This window comes from Odocoileus virginianus, chromosome 29 (assembly GCF_023699985.2).
Source record: "Odocoileus virginianus isolate 20LAN1187 ecotype Illinois chromosome 29, Ovbor_1.2, whole genome shotgun sequence".
Lineage (NCBI taxonomy): Eukaryota > Metazoa > Chordata > Mammalia > Artiodactyla > Cervidae > Odocoileus > Odocoileus virginianus.
This window is the reverse complement of record NC_069702.1, coordinates 36,243,322-36,253,729: the sequence shown is the minus strand read 5'-3', so window position 1 is coordinate 36,253,729 and position 10,408 is coordinate 36,243,322. Positions and strand designations below refer to the sequence as shown.

The 10,408-nt window shown below is 50.9% G+C and overlaps 1 protein-coding gene across 5 annotated transcripts; it reads right to left on the bottom strand.

The window, feature by feature from the left end:
* Positions 1-1,387: 1,387 nt before the first annotated feature.
* On the bottom strand, positions 1,388-9,701 carry LOC139032058 (uncharacterized). 5 transcript variants are annotated; one of them, XR_011484607.1, is made up of 4 exons: positions 7,401-9,285; positions 4,199-5,612; positions 2,710-2,925; positions 1,388-1,930 (listed from the first exon to the last, which is right to left on the bottom strand). XR_011484607.1 is itself a non-coding variant. In XM_070458348.1 (3 exons), exons 2-3 carry the CDS (start codon positions 4,888-4,890, stop codon positions 1,822-1,824), a joined length of 801 nt encoding a protein of 266 aa, XP_070314449.1. In that variant the 5' UTR covers positions 4,891-5,612; positions 9,518-9,701; the 3' UTR covers positions 1,388-1,821. The 5 variants fall into 5 exon arrangements, 3 of the variants coding, with proteins under 3 accessions (XP_070314449.1, XP_070314450.1, XP_070314448.1); XR_011484606.1 differs by having other exon boundaries at positions 1,388-2,925; positions 4,199-4,599; positions 5,536-5,612; XM_070458348.1 differs by lacking the exons at positions 2,710-2,925; positions 7,401-9,285 and adding an exon at positions 9,518-9,701.
* Positions 9,702-10,408: the final 707 nt, after the last annotated feature.

The window sequence follows — 10,408 nt, the reverse complement described above, 5'->3', positions numbered from 1 at the left end:
CACACCATCGTGGTTATTTGGGTCATTAAGGCCACTTTCTGTACAGTTCTTCTGTATATTCTTCCCACCTCTTCTTAATCTCTTCTGTTTCTATTAGGTCCTTACGGTTTCTGTCCTTTATCATGCCCATCCTTGTATGAAATGTTCCCTTGATATTTCCAGTATTCTTAAAGAGATCTCTAGTTTTTCCCATTATATATTTTTCCTATTATTTTCTATGTTTTCTATTGTTTCTATGTTTTCTATTGTTTCTTTAAAAAGTCCTTCTTCTCTTTCCTTGTTATTCTCTGGATCTCGGCATTCAGTTGACTAATATCGTTCCCTTTCTCCTTTGCCTTTCAGTTCTTTTCTCAGCTATTTGTAAGGGCTCATTAGATAGCCACTTTGCCTCTTTATTGAATCAATAAGTGAAAACATCAATGTGTAACCAGCAGTCTGTCAAGTAGTGGGCATCCAATGTTTGGCACAAGTAGTTCCAAGCATTAAGTAGTTTTTAGTGTAGTAGAAAAGAAATATCTGTACACAGGTAACAATAAAATTCCAGTGAGATAAATGTCATGCAAAAGGGAAAGAAATGCTCTCTTAAACTTGACCGTAGTAGCAAAAACATTCTATTCACGTTAGAAACAATGTTCCACCATTTATTTTTCATCCAAACACGTTTCCTAAGCTTTAGATCCCAAAAGCGCTAAGAGACACTTAAACATTTAGTATAATGACTAACTAGTACCACCATATTTTATTTTTGTTTCAGATTGAATTATTGTGGCAGTAAAACCAATAAGGATGAAGGATAATATGCAATGATTTCTGGCAGCTTTGACACTAACTTTATGTATGTGTTTTATTAAAATGTGTTCATTATTCTTAATACATAAAAGTTTCATATACAGTATACACTCTGGATTAAGTCTGTATATTTAAACTAGAGATCACTCACTTCTCAATTACAATGCAACATAAGCATGAGCAAATTGTTCAGAATTTCTGTGCTATGCTTTTATAAAATGGAAAAAGGAATAAAATCTGTCTCATAGGTTTTTCTTAATAAGTTTAATAAGGATATTTATGTAAAATAATTGTAATATATAATACTGGCATAATTTGTATTCAAAATATTTAAGTTTAATGATTTTGTTAAAAATTTAAAAATAAAAATAGTCAAATCCATTTTGGAGATCAGTTGGATATGTTTAAAAAATTTTTTAATTATGTATACCTTTGCTCAAGGTTTTTTACACTTGAAGAAGCTACTCTAACCAAAATATTACCTATATCTTTTCTTATAGGTGTGTGTGTATATATATATATATATATATATATATATACACACACATATATATACACTTGTTAGAAAACACCGTGGGAAGAAAGAGCCACCTCTAAGGACCGTTGATGAAGGCCTTTATTGGGTGGTCGCTCTCGGGCAGAACTCCCGGGGGTGGGTGAGTGAAGAGACAAAGGGAGTCTGTGAGGTATGAGGTGTGGGGAGAGATTTTATAGCCAGGGCCGGCGTCCAAGCCAGGTTTTTCCATATAAGAAAGAAAGCACGGGCTGTAGCGGTGGTTGGTGTCCAAGGGCTCCGTGTCGGTACCTGATTGGATCAGGCTGCAGGGGGTCGGTCCCCGGAAGTTTAGTCAGCCTCCGGAACTTGTCTGCGGCACTTTTCCGGGGCATGCCTCAACATGCCCGACCTTTCATCCCGGCCTTTTTGCTATAGGACAAGGGGCGCTGGTTCTCTCTGGCTACTTCCTGCTGAACGGGGGGCGGCGAGGGTTAGGGTGTGGCCAGGATGACAGGGAGCGTCTGCCGTTACTTTTGTTACGGAGTGTTTGTTGGAAGCCCTTGGTACTGCTGTCGCAACACCATCAGCTGGACCGTGTTTAGCCGTTGTTTGATAAAGGCCAAGAGCTTATTTAAGAGACAGGGCCTGAAAGTTAAGAGCAACAAGAGGATTATGAGTGGTCCCATTAAGGTCGAGAGCAGGGTGGTCAGCCAGGGGGAGTTTTGGAACCATAATTCGAACCAACCTTGCTGGGCTTTCCGTTCTCTCTTTCTGTGCTCTAGTCCTTCTCTTACCTTGGCCATGGACTCCCTTACTACCCCTGTATGGTCTGCATAAAAGCAACACTCTTCTTTGAGGGCTGCACAGAGGCCCCCTTGTTGTAAAAAAATCAGGTCTAGGCCTCGTCTGTTCTGTAACACCACTTCTGACAAAGAGGTTAGGGATTTTTCTAAGGCCATCATAGACTTTTCTACTCGTGCAATGTCTTCATCAATGGCGACTCTCAGGGTGATCAGGCCCTGATGTTGTGTGGTCAGGGAAGCAATGCCCGTACCCGTTCTGGCTGACCCCAGGGCGAACAGCGTTGCTAGAGTAATAGCTATAATGGGCTCCCTCTTATGTCTAGGAGCTGGAGTGCCTCAGTCCCAAAAGTTGTAGAGGACCTCTTCTGGGTGGTAGGTAATCTTGGGTACTACCACTACCATGACACAGAATTCCCCGCTCTGGTTGAAGACAGCTAAATGGAGACAGGGCATCAGCCCAGTCTGTGAGCATACCCACCACCCCCCAGTTTCTGGTATGACGTAGGTCTTATTGGTGAAGTTGGTGTCATTGCCAGTCTGGGCGCACAGGGTTTGTTTATCCGTAGGAACCGTGCCTAAGCAGGTCCCCGAACCCCATACTTGTTTCATGGTAAGGCCCACCTTGCGGTCTCCCCAAGAACACTGTGGTGGGTTGGAGAGAGTGGATAAGTTGTAGGTGGCGTTTAAGCCCATGGCCTCGTAGTAAGGTGGGTGTAAGGTGTAGCAAAGCCAGCAGGATTGGGCCGCATTAGGATTGGAGTGGTTGAGGGCCCCGTAGGTTTCTTTGATCAAGGCCCACAGGGGTTCTTGGGTTTCTGGTGGGTCTGTCCGGGTTAGCTGAAGAGAGGGGGTAGGGGTAGGCGAGGTCACAATCTTTGTGGTGTTTGTCCCTTGTGGTGAGGGGCGGGGAGGTGCAATAACCTGGTTGGGCCCCACAGCATGGGTCTGGGCGGGTTGCAGGACTTGTTGGACATACAACGTTGCGCTATTGCTTCCCGTGCCATAGGTATCATATATCACTACCCCCCAGGACAGCCCGGAAATCCATCTATTTTCAATCCGTCCCTTCTGTGTAAATGATAGTTGGACCTGGTCGCTGCACTGCCCCAGGTTGGAGGGTTGCCCCTGCCAATCTGATTCCAGGAGAGGACCCGTGAAGGACATATTGATCAGGTCTGGCTTGGTCACCGACCACTTCCAGCTCCCATCGTTGGAAGTGACACAGCCCCAGGATTTACAGTAGTGGCTCACCATTCCCCCACAAGTCTTTATGTTTTCTCGCTGATGTCCCGGGCAGGCATAAAACCTGAGGGACCTGACCCTACACTTAGAGTATCCTGATTGTTCGATTAACTTTGTAAGGTTAAAGTATAGGTCTGGCCACCACTTATCTTTCGGTTGGGTGGCTGTGGTCTGGTTTAGCTCTTCGTAGGTCTCTCCATTTTTTAAGATCCAGGTGATTTGAAAAGGCTGGTGGGGGTTTTGGTTGGTGTGCCCCCCTTTTTCTAGGACCCCCAGTACCCCCAGAGTAACCCAGAGTAGAGAGCCCCACATTGTTCTGAGGTTGGGGTGAAGGGGGTGTGGCGGACAACCAGCCTCGTGGGTCTTGTAGGGATGGAGCTGGTAACCAGGTCAAGGTGTCCCAAGGGAATAGCACCCCAGGAGTAGGAAGCAGATGGCTAGGTATGTGAGGGCCAGGGACAGTCGAAGAGTGGAGGACAAATTGCGGGGGACCGCGGCCACTAATCCAATGGCAAAAAGTATAGCCAGAGCTGTGATTGTTAGCAGCCACAGTGGGTGATGCCAGGTCAGCATTGGATATCGGGATATGGTCCCTCAATTATTTTGGGATCGATGACAGAGGGGCTCGGGTGATGGTCAGTTTGGTCGGCCCCATGAGGGTGGAGCGGTAGGAATAATTGGAGGGAGGGGCCTGGGCCGGGGCCACCCCTGTCTCTGGGAGACCCGGGGGAGCTCGTTTGAGCTGGGTTAGTTGATACCAGGGCTCGTGTCCCAGAAGTTTGGCTGCCATGGGAGTGGTGAGGATTACAGTATGGGGCCCCATCCAGCGAGGTTGTAGCAGGTGGGGACTCAAGGCTTTTAGCAGTACCTGATTTCCCGGAGCCAGAGGCTGAGTTGACCCTCGTCATCTGTCGGTTGTGGCAGGACCCGGTCTGCGTGTTCTCTCAGCAAGGATCGTAGGAGGGAGAAGAGGGGGAGGTACCCTGCGAGTGGGGGAGCCTCTCCCTCTGGGAGGTAAGTCAGGAGATAGGGCCTGCCGTAGAGCAGTTCAAAAGGGGTCAAACCTGTTTTGGAGTGTGGTGTGGTGAGAATGCGAGTGAGCGCCAGAGGAAGGAGGTCGACCCAAGACAGCCGCAGTTCTGAGGCAAGTTTGGTCAGGTGCGTCTTGATGATGCCGTTCACCCGCTCTACTTTGCCTGACGATTGGGCCCGATAGGGGATGTGGAGATGCCAGTCGATGCTGAGGGCTGTAGCCACCTGCTGGGAGATCTGTGAGATGAATGCAGGCCCATTGTCAGACTGGAGAAGTTTGGCAACCCAAATCTGGGAATGAGAAGGGTCGTCAAGACCTCTGCCACTGCCGCTGCTGTCTCTCGGGCGGTGGGGAAGGCCTTGACCCATCCTGAAAAGGTGTCTACCAAGATCAGCAGATAGCGGTAGGTTCGATGTCTGGGCATGTGGGTGAAGTCTATCTGCCACTCCTGCCCAGGCATATGTCCCCTTAGCTGGTGAGTCTCTTGTGGGGGTCGGAGTCCTTCTTGAGGAAAGGTGGAAGCACATGTTAGGCAGGAGCAGTGGACAGCATATATGGTCTGTCTGAGATGTAGGGGAGAAAAGCCGGGGCTGAGAAAGGAAAAGAGAGCCCTTGGTCCGATGTGGAGGGTATTGTGAATTTGGGATATTATGGCCTTAACCTGGCGCTCAGGAAGCACCAGTTTATTATGGAGTAGTATCCATCCCAACGGGTGTCTCTGAGCCCCTTCCTGTGCCAGCAAGGCTCTGGCTTCTTTGCTGGAATAATCTGGGTTGAGGGTGATCTCAAAGTCAGCAAGGGCTCGGGGGCTTGTTGTAAGGTGATTTGTCGAGCCACTTGATCTGCCATGTTGTTACCCAGAGCGACAGTGTCATGAGTATTTTGGTGTCCCTTGCAGTGTATGATAGCGACCTCTTTGGGCAGGGATAAGGCATCTAACAGTCGAATAATGTGGGGGGCATTACAGATGGGGGATCCTTTAGTGGTCAGGAAGCCCCGTTCTTTCCAGATTGCCACGTGAGAATGGGCAATCAAGAAGGCATATTTGGAGTTTGTGTAAATATTGGCCCTTTTGCTAGGTGTAAAGCTCTAGTTAGGGCTGTTAGTTTAGCCTTCTGAGAGGTCGTCCCGGGTGGCAAGGGCTGAGCCTCCAGGACTTCTCGGGTGGTTACCACAGCATAAGCCGCCCTTCGGTTCCCATCGGGATCTCACTTTGGGCTCCCATCGACGAACAGAGTTAGCTCTGGATCTGGTAAAGTTTCGGAAAACAGGTTGTGAGGTGATTGCATAAGGGACTCAAAGACTTCTGAGCATGAGTGGGCTGAGGGTTTTGAGGAGAGGGGGAGGGAGGGCAATGAAGAAAGCGGGTTTAATTGTGGAGAACGACCCACAGAAACTTGTGGATTGTCCAAAAATACCAGGTGAAACTGCTGGAGCCTGGATTCACTGAGGTCAGAGAGAAATTTAGAGGCTAAAAGATCGCCAAGGCGATGAGGTGAGAAGGTGGTCAGGGGTTGACCATGAATCAGCTTTTTAGCATCAGTGTACAATATTGTCACTGCTGCTAGTGCCCGCAGGCAGAAGAACCATCCCCTGGCTGTGGGATCAAGTTGTTTGGATATGTAAGCAATAGGCAGCAGTTCAGGGCCAATTGGTTGCACCAAGGCTCCAAAGGCTATCCCTCCCTTTTCATCAGTGTATAGATGGTGCGGATAGTTGGGATTTGGGAGAAAGAGAGGGGGTGCAGCCAATGGGGTTGAGCGTAAAGCGTGGAAGGCCTGAGCCACTTCAGTGGGGGAAGACAGCAGTCCTGTGGGAGTCTCTTAAGCGGCGGCATATAGGGATTTGGCCAGGGTGGCGTAATTTGGGACCCAGTGTCGGAAGAATCCCGTCAGTCCTAAGAAGGACAATATCTGGTCTCCATTGGCCGGAGGGCAGATGGACCTGAGAAGGCTACACCGATCTGCTGTCAGGGCCTTAGTGGTAGGGGTGATTTGGAGGCCTAGATAGACAACAGAAGTCTGAGTAAGTTGGGCTTTGGATTGTGAGGCTCTGTAACCCTGGGAACCGAGGAAATTAAGAAGAGTTGCAGAATGTTGTCGGGAGGTCTCTTCCGAGGGGCTGCAAAGGAGCAAGTCGTCTACGTATTGGAGGAGGGTGCTAGGGCAGAGCGAGCATCTGGCCAGGTCCCGGGGCAGAGCCTGCCCGAGGTAGTGGGGACTATCTCTGAACCCCTGAGGGAGCACGGTCCATGTCAGTTGTGTGGTCAGCTGGGTGTCGGGGTCAGTCCAGGTGAAAGCAAAGAGGAATTGGCAGTCAGGGTGGAGTGGGATTGTAAAAAAGGCATCCTTGAGGTCAGTAACAGTGAAATGAGAGGTTTTGGGAGGTATGGAAGAAAGGAGGGTGTAAGGGTTAGGGATAAGTGGATGGGCAGGGACCACCGCCGCGTTGATCAGGCGGAGGTCCTGCACTAGCCGGTAGTCTCCTGAAGCCTTCCGAACATGGAGGATGGGTGTGTTACAGGGGGAAGTCGTGGGGATCAAGAGACCCTGTCCCATGAGACGGTCGATGATGGGCTTTAGCCCCCTGAGGTTATGACTAGACAAAGGAAACTGGGGCCGGACTGGGAAACAGGTGGGGTCTTTTAGCCGGATGAGGACTGGAGGGTGGTGCCGAGCCACCACTGGGACTCGGGTGTCCCAGACCTAAGGATTAACAGAAGAGGTTGGAGGGTCAACAAGTAGCGTTAGGAAGGCCCCTGACGTGGGAGCCAATTCTGGAATTAGGTGAAGAGTGGCCTTCAGCTTAGTGAGTATATCTCTTCCCAAGAGAGGAGTAGGGCAGGAGGGGATGACCAAAAAGGAGTGGGTAAATAGGCAGGAATCTAATTGACAGGATAGCAGTTGGGTTTGGAGCGGACATGAGGGTTGGCCGTCAATGCCCATAACCGAAACCTGGGAAGGACATAAAGTGCCCCCGAAAGAGGGAAGGACCGAATAGGTAGCCCCCGTATCAACTAGAAAGTTGATAGACTTACCCGCTACCTGGAGCGTTACCCTGGGCTCGGCTTGGGTTATCGGGGTTCCCGAGTCTGGGCGGCGTCAGTCATCGTTGAAGCTCAGCAGCTCCAAGGCCAGAGGAGGGCAGGAGGTCTCCCTGGGGGGCTCTGGTCCCTGGCCCCTAGAGGTCGGGGCCCGAGAGGCCTGGGGACAGTCACTAGCCCAGTGTCCTCGTTGTTTGCACAATGGGCACGGCTTGGAAGGAGGCCGCGGGTTGGGGCACATCTTGGCCCAGTGTCCTTCTTGGCTGCACTTGAAGCAGGCCCCCAGAGGGGGGTTTTGGGGCTCCAAGCCCACCGCCGGCCGCAGGGCTGCTACCAAGGCCTGGGTTTGCTGGTTTAGGAGGCTTGCCTGAAATTTGGCCTTTTGCTTGAGCCTGGCCTTTTGGCTGGCCTCAGCAGTTTCTTCACGGGAGTTGTAAACCTTAAAGGCCATTTTTACCAGGTCTCAAATAGGGGTCTGAGGGCCGTCCTCGGCCTTGGCCAGCTTTTTTCGGATGTCAGGTGAGGATTGGGAGATAAAACGGTTGGCCAAGGTAGCTGCCCCAATGGGGGACTCAGGGGAAAGTCTAGTGTATTGAACAAAGGCCTCAGTCAGCCGATTAAGAAACATGGCTGGGTTTTCATTGGGCCCCTGAGTCACCTCGTCTAGTTTGAGGAGGTTTACAACCTTATGAGAGGACATTTCCATCCCATCGAGGATACACTCTATCATATAGCATACCCGCAGCTGGCCGCCACCCCCTTCCGGGTAGTTCCAATCAGAGTTGGTGTCAGGAACTGCCTGAGCTCCCGGGGGATGCTCAGGGGAGGGGTTGGCACAGTGTCACTGATCGGCCTGAGCCTTGGCTGCCGTCCAAATGGCCTGCCTCTCTTCGGGGGTGGTGGTAGACCCCAGGATGGCATATATGTCCTGCCATGTTAAGGCGTAGGCGCGGGTCAGACTAGTAAACTGCTTAATGTACTGAGTGGGGTTGGAGGAAAAGGATCCCAGTTTGGCCTCAATCTGTGCTAAATCTTGGAGAGAGAAGGGGACGTGAACCTGGGCTAGACCCTCAGCTCCGGCTACTTGTCGCAGAGGGAGTAGTGGCACTGGGGGAGGGGGAGGGGAGGCTCCTGGAGGGTTGCTGTGGGAGCGAGTGTGGGAGCTAACTGGAGAAGGGGAGGGGGTGATGGGGGGAAGGGGAGGACACAAGATAGGGCTAAGGGCCGGAGGATCTGGGGCCGGCGGTTGAGTCTCGGGGGCGGGAGCAGGGGCAAAAGGGGCCAAAGTGGAGGGGGAGGGGGCAGGAACCGGAGAGGAAGGGGTGGGGGCCGTGGGAGAGGTATGGGCGGGGCACCAGATCTTCTGGGGGAACAGAGAAAGCAGAGGACTCAGAGATGGGAGGAGTTGGCTTGGCCCGGGAGGGTGGAGTCGGGGGGGCCATAGTGAGTAGGATTTGGCTAGGAGCGCACATGGTGCACAGGGTGGGGCGAGAGTGCAACGCCCAAAAGGCCTGAACATAGGGGACCTCAGACCATTTTCCCGTTCTCTGGCAGTAATTATCTAAATCACGGAGGACGTCAAAGTCTAATGTCCCTGTGGCTGGCCATTGTGAGCCATTGTCTAGGGAATACTGAGGCCAGGCCTGTGAACACAGAAAAGTGAGTTGCTTGGGGTGGATATATCCCTTTAGTCTTAGGGTCTGCAGGTTAGCCAGCAGGCACTCTAAGGGTGTGGAGTATTGGGGATCGGGTTTGGAGGCTGTTGATCCCATTGCGACCATGGGGCATGGAGGCAACCCTTGCTATCCGAACGTCTTTGGACGTGTCAAGGGAAGCCGGGGGTCCGTGCAGCCATTCGGAACGTCTTCCTCACGAGCTAGGGACCAGGAAAGGCCGAATCCGGAGGTCTACTCAGCCGCTTGGGACGTCTCCCTCATGAGCTGGTGACCGGAAAAGGCCGAAGCCGAAGGCCAAAGCCAGAGGTCTACTCAGCCGCTGGGGACGTCTCCCCACAAGCTGGTGACCGGGAGGGCCCAGTAAGTGTGCACCCGTTATTGGGCCCTAGGAGGTGGTCGCCAGGTAGGGCAGGCCACAAAGCTGAGGGGACTTACCCCGTATCCTGCCGTCCGGGGGGTTGGTCAGCCGCCTGGGTCTGGGGCTACCAAGGCAGTGGAGCTCGAGGGTGCCTCAACGGCGAGTGCCGGGGGCCCTCACCTCGAGACCCGCTTTGGGCGCCAGATGTTAGAAAACGCCGCAGGAAGAAAGAGCCACCTCTAAGGACCGTTGATGAAGGCCTTTATTGGGTGGTCGCTCTCGGGCAGAACTCCCAGGGGCGGTGAGTGAAGAGACAAAGGGAGTCTGTGAGGTATGAGGGGTGGGGAGAGGTTTAATAGCCAGGGCCGGCGTCCAAGCCAGGTTTTTCCATATAAGGAAGAAAGCACGGGCTGCAGAGGCGGTTGGTGTCCAAGGGCTCCGTGTCGGTACCTGATTGGATCAGGCTGCAGGGGGTCGGTCCCCGGAAGTTTAGTCAGCCTCCGGAACTTGTCTGCGGCACTTTTCCAGGGCATGCCTCAACATGACCGACCTTCCAACACTCATCAAATAATTTAACATATGTTAAACAAGCAGTACATTTACATATGTAGTCATTAAATTATATGCTAAATGAATACTTAATTTTTAAGGATAAGCACAATGTATTATAAAGTTAATATGTTTTCAAACAGTATATTTACTGTATAAGCATAGACCATATTCTGATAGAATATACATCAGGTAATACTGAAAAATACAGTTTAAAAGAGTGAATGTTTCTTCGCTTTTTATTTATTTCCATTTTCCAGTATTTCCACAAAATATCTGGATTTTGTATATAGATTGTGATTTTATTTTGAGGAAACTAAAGGGTTTTAAATCAAAATAAGACAGTTAACTAGAAATTTTGTAACCAGGAGGCAAAAAAATACAAGGTTACGCCTATGGGTTCCTTCTTATCTGCCTAT